Below are 15792 nucleotides of genomic sequence, written 5' to 3'. Positions count from 1 at the left end.
AAAGAGTAATATACAGATTGATCATCACTGAACACACAATATAGCTGCCCCCATGTGGTCAAAGATCCTGCCCCCATGTGGACACAAGATGGCCACCACAAGATGGCCAGCAGGAGAGGGCAGTTGGGAGGGACCAGGCTTGCAAGGGAGGGCAGTTGGAGGTGATCATGCAGGAGAGGGCAGTTAGGGGTGACCAGGCTGGCAGAGGAGGGAAGTTGGGGGCAAACCGGCTGGCAGGGGAGCAGTTAAGCATCAACCAGGCTGGCAGCAGAGTGGTTAGGGGGTGATCAGGCTCGCAGGCAGAAGTGGTTAGGGGCAATCAGGAAGGCAGGCAGGCAAGCAGTTGGGAGTCAGCAGTCCTGGATTGTGAGAGGGATGTCCGACTGCCTGTTTAGGCCCGATCCCACCAGGAGTCCCAGTTTGGAGAGGGTATAGGCTGGGCTGAGGGACAACCCCCTGCCGTGCACGAATTTCGTGCACTGGGCTTCTAGTCCTATATAATAAAAGCCTAATATGCTAAGTATCTGGTCATCTGGTGACCGGTCGTCTGTTCAACCAATCAAATCGTTATATGCTAATAATATGCTAAGGTTGCTCAACCACTCACTATGATGTGCACTGACCACCAGGAGGCAGACAGTCGACCAGTTACTATGATGTGTACTTACCACCAGGGGGCAGACGCTCTGACTGGTAGGTTAGCTTACTGCTGGGGTCCGGCAATGGGGAATGAGCGAGATGGGCCGTATACACCCTGGAGCCCTCCCGCGGTCCCTCTCTGGCCCCACTGTGCACTGGTGGGGTCCCTTGGCCTGGCTTGTGCCCTCGCAATCTGGAACCCCTCAGGGGATGTCGGAGAGCCGGTTTCAGCCCAATCCTGCAGGCCACTGCCTTCGGGAGGGGGTCAGATGCAGGGCTCACAGCTGGGAGCACTGCTTCAGCAGCGCGAGACTGATTGGGTACGAACCCGTGGCAGACGCAGTGGGGCCGGGATGAGCAGGAGCTGCAGGCGGCGTTGGACTGCGGGTTTCAGCCTGATCCCTGCAGGCCACCCAGAGGGGCCCCACCCGTGCACGAATTCGTGCACTGGGCCTCTAGTTAAAGAATAGAGTTGTAGGGGAGGTGAGGAGAGAACCTCCCCTTTCTGGCCTCTGAAAACAGAGCCACGTGTCTGAAGTTGGCCAGCCCCAGGCATGTGTATGAAGCTGGTTTACTTCATTACTGACTCTCTATCCTGCTTCACACCATATGACGTTTACTTCTTCCCGGCTCACGTCACTTTAACATTGAATCAACATCGGAGGACGAATTTATGTGTTGGACTGTCAACAGATCTGGTGATGTTGACTTAAATGTAAAAAAGCAGAAAAGTATCTCACACGATGGCTCTAAAGTTACAGATAAAAGTGTCCTAAGAATAACTTCTTTAGGCCGCTCAGTTCCATCTTCCAACATGTGGGCAACTATTTAGTCACGCTGCATTAAGTCATTTTACTTTTTCCTTTTTTAAAACTTCATGTTTCCACTCCCAAGACAACTAGTTCCTAATCTTCCCATCTCACAATGATGTATGCGTGTAAATATCTTTGTGTGTTACTTTATTATCAGATTTTATGATGTTACTATAGTGAAAGTGTTAACAGGCTTGGGAAAGTATGGCTTCAGACTTCACAGAATGTCTACATCCCCACAGGAACTCACCAGTCCTTATTACAATGAGAAGGAAGTGCATTGGGAACAGCTCCGGCATGCAGTGCTTTACCTGCTGGGCTGACGTGCTTGAAAGAGGCAGCCGCTGGAATGCCTAAGGCCTCTTTGAGTTCCTTCACCAGCTGCCAGGCATTCAACGCATCACACAAGTTTATAAATCCGGGGGCTCCATTTAGAACTACATATAGAAAATGTACAAACATTACCACCCGGTCAATAGGTCAGATATGTGTACATTTCTTAAAGCCTGTATCAGAACTGCGCAAATCTGTTTTAAGTGAAGAGGCAAACAGATCTACACAAACATATATAAGAACTTGATGAGAAAAGTTAAAACACACAAGCACATGTGCACACAAACTACCAAATCCAGCCAATGTAGAAATAAACCAAGAGCAATCCAGAGCCCAGCCAGCTTGGCTCAGTGGGTGAGTGTCAACCTAGGAACCAGGTCACGGTTCGATTCCTGGTCAACATGCCTCGGCTGTAGGCTCGATCCCCAGTGTGGGGCATGCAGGAGGTAGCCGACCAATGATTCTCTCTCATTACTAATGTTTCTCTCTCTCTCTCTCTCCCCCCCCCTCCCCCACTCTTCCTCTCTGAGATCAATAAAATTTTTTTTTTAAAAAACAGCAATCGATTCCTGGTCAACATGCCTCAGTTGTAGGCTCGATCCCCAGTGTGGGGCATGCAGGAGGCAGCCGACCAACGATTCTCTCTCATTACTGATGTTTGTTTCTCTCTCTCTATCTCTCTCTTCCCCTCTTTCCCTCCCTCTCCCCCCCCCCCACCACTTCCTCTCTGAGATCAATAAATTTTTTTAAAACAGCAATCCAGTAAGGGAGATAGAATGACAACACTATAACCAGGGATCCATTTCAGTAAAGAACTAAGATTAATCAAGTATGGCAATTACAGAGACAGTATAAAATTTAAGTTACAAGCTTTGTTGATTTAAGACATAATATCACAAACCAAAGTGCCAAGAGCTGTGAAAGCAGGGAAAAGTGTATTTTTTTCTTCATTTACATCCAACTCAGTCACTTCTGCCTATACTGGAAACACAGTTAAAATGAAGACTGCCATTCAGAGCTCTGCATTTTCTTAACAATGGCAGGATTTCTTAGAAGTTAATACCTCTTATGAATAAACATTTGTAAGTTCAGCACATTTTAAAAAATTGTGGGCCACTAATTAAAATAAAATTTATAAATAATTGCATTTCCTTTATGTTATCTTAGGTACTAAATACTTTTAAATGTAAAACTTTGCCAGATATTTACTGAGGCCTGGCCAGCATGGCTCAGTGGTTGAGCATCGACCTATGAACCAGGAGGTCATGGTTCGATTCCCGGTCAGGGCACATGCCCATTATGGGTTTGATTCCCAGTATGGGGCATGCAGAAAGCAGCTGATCAATGATTCTCTCTCATCACTGATGCTTCTATCCCTCTCTCACTCTCCCTTCCTCTCTGAAATAAACACACGCACACACACACACATACACACACACACACACACACACACACACACACACGCGCGCGCACAATAATTTACTGAGTACCTACTGCAATATTAGGCATTGTCCTAAGTACTTGAGATATTAGCTATGAATAAAATAGCCCCCCCATCCCTCCCCAAATTCACTGTCTTCATGGAGCTTATGGGAGAGGCATAGGAGAAACAAAATGGCAATAAATAGTAAATAATAGGTATTTATTATTTTTAAACTTAAAAAAAAAACATTTTTATTGATTTTAGAGAGAAAGGGAGGGAGGGATAGAAAAATCAACGATGAGAATCACTGATCAGCTGCCTCCTGCATGCCCCCCAATGTGGATATCAAGACTGTAACCCCAGCATGTGCCCTGACCAGGAATCGAACTGTGACTTTGAGTTCATAGGTTGATGTTCAACCACTAAGCCACAGGGGTTGGGCAAAAATATTAGGTATTTATACAAATGAGTTGAAAACATGGGCACACAAAACCTATACTTGAATGTTTTTAGCAGCTTATATTCATAACTGTCAAAAATTGTCCTTTCATTTTTTTATGTCCTTCAATAGGTGAATGGAAAAACCAACTATGGTACATCCATATACAATGGAATATATTTAGTGATAAGAAATGAGCTCTCCAGTCACCAAAGGACATGGAGAAACCTTAAATGCATACTGCCAAGTGAAAGAAGCCAGTGCGAAAAGGCAGGATAGTATATGACTCCAACATTATAACATTCTGGAAACAATAAAACTATGGAGACAGTAAAAACATCTGTGGTTGCAGGCATGAGAGGAGTGGAATGCAGGGAATTTTTAGGTGGTTAAACTATTCTGGGTGATATTATTGAGGTGACTACATGACATGCATTTACCAAAACCCACAGAATACAGAACAAAGAGTAAACCCTAATGTAAATTATGGACACAGCAAACCATGCACCCGAACATTCAGCCTTTACCTGTGACGGGAAGCTTGGGCTTCAGTGTGTATAACTGGGCTGCAGTTTGATGAGGGTTCATTCCGTACCGCAAGGGCATCTGAGATACTCCTTTACTATACTGTTTCCTGAAGTAATCTGAAATTGCTTCATCATATTGTGCCGTGTGAGTGAAAGCCTACAAAAAGTGGAACTTCGGTGAACCACAAGCAGCATTTCCCAGTGGGAACAGGATGGTTTTATTTTATCATATAGTCAACTACACCCCAAATAATACTAAATAGCACTGTGAATTATTCCCTTTCCAATTCTCTGTTGATCTTTTTAAGGGAATCTCTCTCTAATACTTGGTCTCTTCTTTTATAACAAAAGGGTAGCAGCTCCCTCCAAGCAGAGCCCTGGTGGATGGTACAAACTAGTAAGAACTGAGGACTGTTTGGTTTTGCAAACAAGGCACCACATAAAAGTGCACCCCACCTTCAAGGCCAACTGGCGTCTGGTCTCCAAGGAGGTGTCTTTACTGTCAGAGCTCTGCATCTCTGTGGACACGGTAGCGTAGTCCTCCGGTTCGCACACTACAGTCACTCGAGCGTGGTTTTTGGCTGCTGCTCTCAGCAGGGTTACTCCACCTTTCAAAAACAAAATTGGATTTGTATTTTCACATCGGTTTAACCTCTTTGCAATACAGTCACTGTACACAGACTTCTACTTAATTCTTGACTTAAACAATAAGGGAAAAAGACAACCCAAGTGAATCCCTACACAAAGAAATAACTGCACCCCAGCCATCATGGCTCGGTGGTTGAGTGTCAACCTATGAACCGGGTCATGGTTCGATTTGCGGTCAGGGCACATGCCCTGGTTGCAAGCTTGATTCCTAGTGTGGGGCGAGCAGGAGGCAGCTGATCAATGATTCTCTCTTATCATCGATGTTTCTAGCTCTCCCTCTACCTTCCTCTCTAAAATCAATAAAAGTATATTTAAAAAAAGAAATAGCTGCGAAAATATAGATGAATTAGAGTCATCCCAGAGTACAATCTGGGAGCAGTAACTATTTCCTACTCCCTCAATAGTGAATTTCAAAACAAAATCTTGTTTAAAATTTAAATAAACCTCTCCTCTGTCAGTCTTCAAATAATGGTTTTCCCAACTTACCAATATCAATTTGCTCAACAGCCTTTTCAACAGTTACATCTGGAGAAGCCACTGTCTTCACAAAGGGATACAGATTACAAACCACAACTCTAAAAGAGGAACATACCTGTCATTAAAATTCAACTTACATGGCAGCTACGTAGAAAAAATAAGTCAGTCACAATTAATATACAACCAAAAGCCAAAAAAGATCTAAAGCATAAACTGTGAGTCTGACAGGTTAGAATTCTAAAGTTAAGTTGAAAAGTCAAAATCTCCCATGTGGCTGAGCATAGGTTAATAGAAGTAGCTTAACCTTTTGCACTCAGATGTCGAGTGTGACTCGACACGGTTAGCATCGGTAGCAGCTACTTTTATACTCTTTGAATGTATCAATAATTTGAAATATAAAAAAATCCAAATTAATAAGTTTGTATGAAAAGAAACTCCAGTTTTTTATTCTACTGCCACGCTTTGTAAAATCTGGGGTATTTAAAAGATTAAATCCCGAGTAGAATAAAGGAATCGAGAAAAAAGCAAGCGAGTGCAAAGGGTTAAAAGCAGATGCTCTCAGTACACATTGTTGCTGCCCATTACACTATCAAACCATCAAAAAACTTTATTTGTTTTGTCTTCAGGGAGGTCATATACCATGATGGTAAAAGGTGAAAGGATTAAGAAGTATAGATTGGTAGTCACAAAATAGTCATGGGGATGTAAAAGGGAATACATCGTTAATATTCTAATAGCTTTATATGGTGTCAGATGGGTACAAGATTTATTGGAATGATCAATTAGTAAGTTACATAATGTCTACTCGAGTGAACAGCTGAAACTAATATTGTATTAAATTTAAATTAAAAAGGAAAAACAATGGAAGGCCAAGAGAACAATTTAAAATACAGAACTGATCGAAAATGAACAACTAGTGAAGCACGTCCACTCCTAGGGCTGCAATGTGAGGAGTTCTGTTGCAGGTTCCCCAGTGAAATAAGCTCAACTGGAAAAACTAATAAAAAAAGAGAAGAGGAAGAGAACATTTCCCAGACAAAATGTCACAAGAAAAAGACCAGTATCTCTTACAAGTACTGACACAAAAGTCCTCAACAAATTATCAGCAAACTGAATCCAGCAAAATATTAAAAGAGGTCTATACCATAGCCAAGTATGGTTTAGCTTAGGAATGTATGGTTGGTTTAACATCTAAAAAAACAGCTAATGTAACATAAAGGACAAAAACCACCTGATAATTTAAATAGATGCACTAACAGCATTTGTCAAAACTGAACACTCATTCATGATAACACTCAACAAATTAAGAAGAGAACTTGCTTAACATGATAAATGGTATTTAAGAAACACCCATTGCTAACTTTATACTTAAAGGTGAATGACTGAATGCTTTCCTCTAAGCTAGGAACAAGACAGGAAGGTCCACTCTTACCACTTCTATTTAACAGTGTACTGGAGATTCCAGCCAGGCCAATTAGCAGAGAAAATGGAATAAAAGGCATCAAGACTAATGAAAGAAGTGAAGCTATCTTAGCAAGTAACATGACCTTATAAATAGAAAATACTAAGAAAGCCACACTCAAAAAAACCATTAGCATTAATAAATGAGTTCAGCAAGGTTGCAGGATATCTGAACAATCTGAAAGTGAAATCAAGAAAACAATTCTACTTATAATACTATCAAAACCAAAAAAAATTAAGAATGCATTTAACAAAGGTACAAGACATGTGTATGAAGAAGTACAAAACATTGTTGGAAATCTAAACAAATGAAAAGACATCTCATGTTTATGGACTGAAAGATTTAATATTGCCAAGATGGCAATATTATCCAAATTGATCTACAGATTCAACACAATCCCACTTCAACTTCCTTCTTTTGCAGAAATGGAGAAGATGACCCTAAGATTCATATGGAAATGCAAGGGACCTTGAATAGCCAAAACACACTTGAAAAGGAAAAAAAAAAAAAGAACAAAGTTGGAGGATTTACACTTCTCTATTTCAAAATTTACCACAAAGCTACAATAATGGTATAGCGCTGGCATAACAACAGAGATATAGATCAGGTGTGCCAAGATCCTTCAATAGGAAACGAATAGTCTTCAACAAGTGATGCTGGGACAACTGGGTAGCCAGTACAAAAGAATTCAGTTGCACCTCTACCTCACACTTCTACATAAAAAGTAACTTACAGAGATTCAAAGACATAAGTATAATACTAAAAAAAACTCTACAAAGGACACCACAAAGTGAAAACAGCCCACAGAATGGGATAAAACAAACTCTCATAACTTAATAATAAAAAGAGAAATAAATCAATTAAAAAAAATGGGCAAAGGATCTGAACAGACATTTCTCCAAAGATATACACAATAGCCAATAAGCACATGAAAAGATGCTCAACATCATTAGGAAATGTAAATCATAATGACAATGAGATACAACATCACATCCACTAGGATGGCCAAATCAAAATAATACATAACAAATATTAGTGAGGATGTGGAGAAATTAGGGTCCTTATACAATGCTTCAGGGTATTATGTACAACTAGAGGCCTGGTGCACGACATACGTGCACTGGCGGTGGGGGCTGGGGGGTAGGGGTCGTGGTGGGTGGTGGTGGTGTCCCTGAGCCTGGCCTGCACCCTCTCGCAGTCCAGGATACCCCTCGCTCCTTACCGCCCACCTGCGGAGGCGAGAGAGGCTCCTGCCACTGCACTTGCCAGCTGTGAGCCTGGCTTCTGGCTGAGTGGCACTCCCCCTGTGGGAGCCCACTGACCACCAGGGGGCAGCTCCTGCATTGAGTGTCTGCCCTATGGTGTTCAGTGCGCATCAGTGACCAGTTGTTCCATCTATTTGCATATTAGGGTTTTATTATATAGGATGATGTAGCACTTTGAAAACAGTGTGGCAGTTCCTTAAAAGTTTAAACATAGAGTTACTATAAAACCAAGGAATTCTACTCGTAGGTATATACCTAAGAGAAATGAAAATATGAACCCATAAAAAAAAGCTTGTACATAAATGTTCATAACTGCATTATTCTTAACATGCAAAAAATAGAAACAATCCAAATGTTCATCAACTAATGAACTGACAAATGAGGTATCCTATATAATAAAAGCCTAATATGCAAATCGACCAAACGGAACAACTGGTTGCTATGATGCATGCTAACCACCAGGGGGAAGATGCTCAATGCAGGAGCTGTCCCCAGCCCGCAGATCAACCAAGGAGGTGTCAGCAGGCCCCCCCCCACCTGATCGCCCTGCCAGTCGCCCTGCAGAGGGAGGCGACTGGCGGCAGCAGTGGGGGGTGGGGCCGGCGAGTGGGCAGTGCCAGGCCGGCCAAGGTGGGTGCCAGCAGGGCCCCCCCCCCCATCACCCCACCGGTCAGGTCTAGGGACCCTACCTGTGCACGATTTTTGTGCACCAGGCCTCTAGTATTTATATAATGAATTATTTTACAGCAAAAACTACTGATAGTGCTGCTTTCTAATAATTGATCAGTGATGCTTTCAAGGAAATATCTTGATCAAAAGAAGGAAAATAAAAAAATAATATAAACCGAGTAGCTTTAAATTTGAGTTGGAGCTGCCATCCCATAGGAACTGCCCTTTTGGGGGACACTCTATATTGACTACTGAACTGATGACTTCCAACTGAAAATTAAAAACACTGTTTAGACTTAGTGTCTCTGTCAGCTTATTTGCACCAACAGAAATGCCTTTCTTCTAGTGATATAATTTTCCCCTTCCCTTTTTCATAAATGCCTTTTGCCTTTGTCTCCTAATCAAAACACTTTTTAGGTTTCTGCCTGAATCAGAACTTTCGGGAATAGCTTAAAAAAAAAAAAAATCTCAAATAAGTGCTTGTTGCCTCTTAAAAAACAAAAACCCCGCCAAAGCACTGATGTTATAACATGCAAAAAAGGTAATTCCAAAGGACCACATATTCTAGGATTCCACTGATCGGACATGTTTGGTACAGGTAAATCCATATAGACAGAAATATACTGGTGGTTGCCTAGGGCTAGAGGATGTTTGGGGAAATGAAGAATGAATGCTAATGGCTATTTTTTTTTTTTTGAGGGAAGTGATAAGTATGTTCTAATATTAACCATGGTGATGGCTGCACAACTCTGAATATACAAAAAACTACTGAGTTGTATATTTTAAATTGGGAAATTGAATGGTATGTGAATTGTATCCAAATAAAGCTGTTTATATATTTAACCTTTTGCACTCGGATGTCGAGATTAAAATTACTCTTTGAATGTATCAATAATTTGAAATATAAAAAAATCCAAATAAATAAGTTTGTATGAAAAGAAACTCCAGTTTTTTATTCTACTGCCGCGCTTTGTAAAATCTGGGGTATTTAAAAAATTAAATCCCGAGTAGAATAAAGGAATCGAGAAAAAAGCAAGCGAGTGCAAAGGGTTAAAAGAAACAAGTGAATAACTTTATACAAATAATTAAGTTGCTTATATCTATGAAAATTTACATCACAACTTCCTAAAAAAGCAAAGGTTGTTTTTAGCTTAAGTACCCATTTTGGTAATATGTACTTGGCAAAATCAAAATGCTAGCATGTACAACATGACACAGAAGGTACTCAATAAATGTTTATAGTCAACAATTATAAAACTAAACCTAATGGTAATCCTTTCTTCCTTTATTTTATTTTGTATTGGTCTTAGGTGTACAGCTTAGTTATTAGACAATCTTAAACTTTAAGTGTTCCCCTCGATAAAAAGGGGCATCAGGTTTGGCATACGCTTCATCTTTGTTCCTGTATTAAAAATTCAACTTTGAATTTTTACCTTATAAGATTGAAATCAAGTTTGGCCATGTCAGCATTATCTTCTGGGATATTACGAGCCAAGATTCCTAATTTAACAAAGTTAAAATATTAGTTCAAAAAATAAGCCAGAATAAGGCACTTCTTTCCAATATAGTTCCTCAATCAAGTTGAAAATTCTAATATAGCCTAATTAAGAATACCAAACACAGAGTTAAAATAAGATTAGTGGGTATATTTAAAAATCTCTTTTTGCCCAGCCAGTGTTGCTGAGCACTGACCTATGAACCAGGAGGTCACGGTTTGATTCCTAGTCAGGGCACATGCTGGGGTTTTGAACTTGATTCCCCAGTAAGGGGCTTGCAGGACGCAGCCGATCAATGATTCTCTTTCATCATTTGTTTCTCTCTCTTCCTCTCCCTTTCTCTCTGAAGTCAATAAAAATATATTTTTAAAGAGTATTTTTTATCAGTTCCTGAGTCCTCTTCTTTTTTTAAATTTTTTATTGAATTATTGGGGTGACTGGTTAATAAAATTATATAGGTTTCAGGTGTATAGTTCTATAATACATCAATTATTTTTGTATTGTGTGTTCATCACCCCAAGTCAAGTCTCCTTCCATCAGCATTTATGGCCCCTTGATTTCTCTTTTCTTAATCAACAAAATGTAAAAGGAATTTTCCCATAACTGTTGCCAGTTTCATTAATCTATATGCTCCAATAAGTAAATGGCTTGTCTAATTCTTAGCCTTACAGCCTTTTATTCTGCCATATTTTACTGTAACTGGTAAGTTAGCAATATACTTGTTTTTCACTATTTTTGATTAATATGCAATTCGTTGTCTCAGATGAACGAACAAAGTAAAGTACTTTGAAAAAGAATTCTTTTAAAAGTCAGTTATATGGTCATGCTGTATGCTAAGTTTGAATCATGATAAAATCTAAATATTTTCATTAACTCCAGCAGGAACTATCACTAAGTTAATTCTCAGGTTAGCACTAACAGCAAGCAAAAGAAAACAATCTGAATTCATCACATAAAAAGCAAACTAGAGTTTCAAAAAGTTCTAATGTATTATGAACTTTAGCAGCAAATGTTGATGCAATCAATATAACCTAGGGATTTTTTCCTTGTTTATTCTACAAAGTAATCAACTAAACTAATCCTGAAAACCACTGATTATTTTAAATTGAAAATACCCACTACGTACCAGCATGGACTGCAGGGTGCAAGGTTTTCACACGGCCCCCTAACATTTCGGGAAACCCCGTCAGTTCAGAGACATCTCTGAAAATAGATAAATAGAAATATGAAAAATTGAAAAAAATTTAAATATTGATCCACATTACCAAGCTGACATGAACCCTCTCTCTGGAATAATTTACAAGCAAATTTAATTACATGAAAAAAAAAAAAAGCCTACAATACAGGTTGGGGCAAAAGTAGGTTTATAGTTATATCTGAAACAATTTATTCTTATATTATTACTTATTATTGTATTATTTTCCACACAAACAACTGTAAACTTCCTTTTGTCCCACCTTATATGTTAAATGAAGCAAAAGTATCTTCTACAAAATAAATGATTATAAGAACACTGAAGGAAATACATCAACATGTTAAAAGAATTATAAACCATTTTACTACCTTCTCTATAGTTTTCCACATTTTTCAAATTTTCTACAATGAACATATATAGCCTTTATAGTAAAAAAATTATAAACATTTTAAAACAGCAAACTCCACCAATAGAATACAGAATTTCCTGAGTAGATTAAGGGCCATTTGCAAATGATTGAATTTGCCCAAGGACTCCCAGTTCCAATATAAACAGACAAGTTGGTGACATTATGATTTTCCATTTAAAATTCCCTTTCCCAGAGCGCTGGCCCAGTAGCTCAGCTGGTGAGAGCATCTTCCAGATGTGCCGAGGTTGTGGGTTCAATCCCCCTGGTCAGGGCACATACAAGAAGCAACCAATGAATAAGTAAGTGGAACAACAAATTGATGTTTCTCTCTCTCTCTCTCTCCCCCTTTCCTCTCTCTCTTTCAAATCAATAAATTAAAAAATTAAATAGAAAAACATTTTTTTAAATTCCCTTTGTGTCCTGGCCAGTTGGTTGTCATCCAGTGAACTGAAAGGTTGACCCTTCTATTCCTGGTCAGGACACATGCCTGGGTTGCAGGCTCGATCCCCTGTAGCAGGGGGCAGCCGATTGATTTTTTTCACTCTCTCCCTCTAAAAATCAATAAAAATGCTTTCAAAAAATTCCCTTTCCCAGAATTTAAAAAAATAAAATCCAGTTTCTCCAACTGAGGATAATTGCTAAAAAAACAAAACAAAAAACAAACAAAACAAATCTATACTTAGTTGGTGTAGGAATTATGTGAGTTAATATATATTTAAAAATGTAAACAATCAGTCTCACTTTAATAGGGAATATATTGACATCCCCAAATTAAAAAAAAAAAAAAAAAAAGACATCACCACAATGGGGCTAAACCAGGAATAGGTAGAGGTACAGATAGATAAAACAAGACTAAAGAGTTGATAAATATTTAAACTGGAGGATAGGTATGCAACACGAGGGCTCATACTTTTCTCTCTTTTTATGTCTGAAATGTCTCCATAATACAAAGTTTGATGGAGGGGGAAAAGAGGATACAGAGAGGGTCTTGCTTAACTTGAAGGGTCCAACTACAAACAATCCCACACTGAGGAGAATGGAAAGAACAGTTCAGACTTTGTCTTCTCACCGCTCCACCTCCCATGATTCTTAGGGGTTGTGGTGCAAACATCAGAGTGGTGCAGCAAAAAAGACTTTGGAACATATACAGCGAGGCATTTTTGCCATATGAACTTAGTGAATTTAGGGAAGCTGTGTATTGCCCACTTAGGGCAGGATTACAAGAGGAAAAAGGTAATACTTTACCATCCCATGGATCTAGAGGTCAAGTAGCAACATCGTCCACATGACAAAAAAAAAAAGCAGACAGATCTTTCACTCCTTTTCTAACATATATTTCAGGATGGGGATGGCCTTCCTCTGAATTCTCACATCAGCTTATTAAAGCCTTTTTCATTTTCTCCATTTTCAGTGGTGACTCCCTCTCCCACCAGAATGCCACCTCCTTGAGGTCAAGAACTGCAGCCTGGTTTTTCTTTTGCTTATTATTCCTTCTCCCTATCACTTCCGCGGGGTAATGAATGGATGTGGGTGAAGGAATGAGTGAATGATAGATTTTATGACTTCATATGGTTACCAAAGATGCTAAAGGAAGGGAGGCAGGCTTGAATCTTGATGTCAACAGTGTCCTAAAGAGCCAGTCAAAAACAGATGATGCAAAATTATAAAGTCTGTCTTGCAAAACAAACAGCCCGCCTAAGTTAATTTCTTATAAGAAGTGGCTTGGAAGGGGGGGGGGGGGGGCTGAAATGGACATCTGGGGTTCTCACCTAACTTACCTCTGTAAACTTGAGCAGCACTTTCCTCATCTATAAAGGGGTCAGCAGCGTGCCCACCTCCCAGCACTGTAGGCACGAGTAAATAAAGGGTTTCACTCACAGTGCCTGGCATGCATTACTTTCTGGTTAACGTGATCTTACTACTTCCTGATGGGACTCAACCTACACACAAAGTTGTGCCTTACCTGACCGCCAGACCGGCATCCCTGAGCGCTTTTGCGGTCCCTCCAGAAGCGATCAGACTCAAACCAACAGAAGTTAGGTTTCTGGCAAATTCCACAAGGCCGGTTTTGTCAGAGACACTACATAAGGCTGAAAGAGAAGACATGTTTTCCTCCCCCAGTCGCTGGACCTGACAGCATGTTCTCCAAGGCCTTTAGGATGGGGTGCGTTTTGGGAAGGGCAGTCACGGATCTCACGCCCCCATCACCTCCGCCCACGCCACCCCCGGCCCAGACTCGGGGCCTCATTCGGAGCCCAGGCAGCGCACAGCGGCGGGCCGGGGCCTCCAGGCCTGCGGCGCAGCCGGCCCCCCAGCGCCCGCCACCGCGGGGAGAGGGCGCATCGGGGCGCGGGCGGCGCTGCGCCCATCACCCAGGACGCGCGAGGGGCTCACCGAGCTGGCCGGGTGCCATGGTGCACGTTTAAGGGGTCCGGCGCGAGCAGGGGGGCAGGGCAGACACCACGTGTAAAGGGAGGTGGAGCGGCCCAGCGGCTCTCGATCCGGAAGAGAGCGAGGCGGGACCTGCGGGCACCAGATGGGTCACCTGACCCGCCGCCCCGCCCCGCGCCCCGCCCCGCTCATTGTAGGACCCGAAATTGGAGCCTCGGGGCTGAAAGGGAAGGCGGGGTGGGGCTCCTTCTGACTTTCCAAAATCTACACTTGAAAGATTCCCGTCCCAACCTCGCCCCGCGGGCCTGATTCGTCCCCGCCCTGGGAATGGGGCAGCCCTAGGGCGCAGGAGCCGCCGCCCGGGGCCCCCGCAGCCTGCCCCCAGAGGCTGGAAGGCAGATGGAAGCATCGAACGCACTGGTGCAGACTGTAAGGGCAATCCTAGGGGAAGCTCGTGCAGTGGCAAAGGTAGACAGCATCTTGGCCATCACCTACCATCCTCGCGTTTTAATACGTCAAACAATAAAATAAAATAAAACGGAAGACCTAAAGATTAAGTGATTGACTCCACAGTTCCCATAGTAGAGGCAAAACGAAGTGGACGTTCATTTGAGTTTTTGATTCCACATGACAAAATAGCTTGAAATCTGCATCTCCTTGCAAATCAGTAAATATTATTTGAGTCACACCGGAGAAGAAGAAGAATGATTTATTTTTAATTCATTAAAAAATAGGAAAACTGTCCAGCTGTGGCTCAATGGTTGAGCATCGACCTAGGAACCAAGAGGTCACTGTTGGATTCCTGGTCAGGGCACATGATGGGCTTGTGGGCTCAACCCCTAGTAGAAGGCATGCAGAAGGCAGCCTATCAATGATTCTCTCTCATTGATGTTTCTATCTCTCTCCCCCTCTCCCTTCCTCTCTGAAATCAATAAAAATATATTTAAAAAATAGGAAAACTGAATATATTCATTTCTCTTTGAAAATACAATATATATATATATATATATATATATATATATATATATATATACTACTGTCTACAGAAACTTTTTAAATTGTTCTTTATTAGAATTATATTACAAAAGAATACTACTGCCTATCTTTTATTCTTCAGCTGGGGCTCACAGCTGCAGAAAGGAGCCTATTTTCTCGTTGCTGTGGAGGAAAAAAGGAGTTCTATGGAATTTAACCTCACCGGGTGATCTGATCATAAATTCCTGACTGGGCAGGTCTTGGTGGGTAGTCATGCCCCAGCCCCAGTCATATAAAAGGTTTATCTTTGCCTTAAGCAAGCCCTGTCCATTGTTTTTATGCATCTAGGTTAACACAACTTTGAAATACTAGAAATAATACCCCTTGAAGTTATTAATTCTCAAGAGAGCACAAAATCTTAACTATCCTGTACTCCACTGATTTTCAACCAGTGTGCCCCAAGAATTTTTAAAACATGCTGACCTCTTTTCCCTTAGATTGTCAAATTAAAAAATGACAACATGCTTGTCTCATTTTCGGTTCCTATAAGTGTATTCCTAGTATCACATGAGCTCACTCATCTAGGGGAAAAGATGAACAACATAGACTGAAGAACGAGAACAGCATTGATC

General features: G+C 41.1%; 1 protein-coding gene across 1 annotated transcript in view; it reads right to left on the bottom strand.

Moving 5' to 3' along the window:
* The window catches only part of ATIC (5-aminoimidazole-4-carboxamide ribonucleotide formyltransferase/IMP cyclohydrolase), a 32482-nt gene extending 18160 nt beyond the window's left edge, over positions 1-14322 (bottom strand). The window contains exons 1-8 of the mRNA XM_079782513.1: positions 14189-14322; positions 13758-13884; positions 11317-11393; positions 10128-10194; positions 5308-5396; positions 4630-4781; positions 4174-4330; positions 1763-1888 (exon numbers count right to left, since the gene is read on the bottom strand). Of these exons, the coding sequence (XP_079638639.1) occupies positions 1763-1888; positions 4174-4330; positions 4630-4781; positions 5308-5396; positions 10128-10194; positions 11317-11393; positions 13758-13884; positions 14189-14207 (814 nt within the window). The 5' untranslated portion in view covers positions 14208-14322. The remainder of the gene's footprint in view (positions 1-1762; positions 1889-4173; positions 4331-4629; positions 4782-5307; positions 5397-10127; positions 10195-11316; positions 11394-13757; positions 13885-14188) is intronic.
* Between the last annotated feature and the right edge of the window lie 1470 nt (positions 14323-15792).

The sequence above is a fragment of the Cnephaeus nilssonii genome (genome assembly GCF_951640355.1).
Source record: "Cnephaeus nilssonii genome assembly, chromosome: 10".
NCBI classification, from domain to species: domain Eukaryota; kingdom Metazoa; phylum Chordata; class Mammalia; order Chiroptera; family Vespertilionidae; genus Cnephaeus; species Cnephaeus nilssonii.
This window is presented reverse-complemented; position numbering and strand designations above follow the sequence as displayed.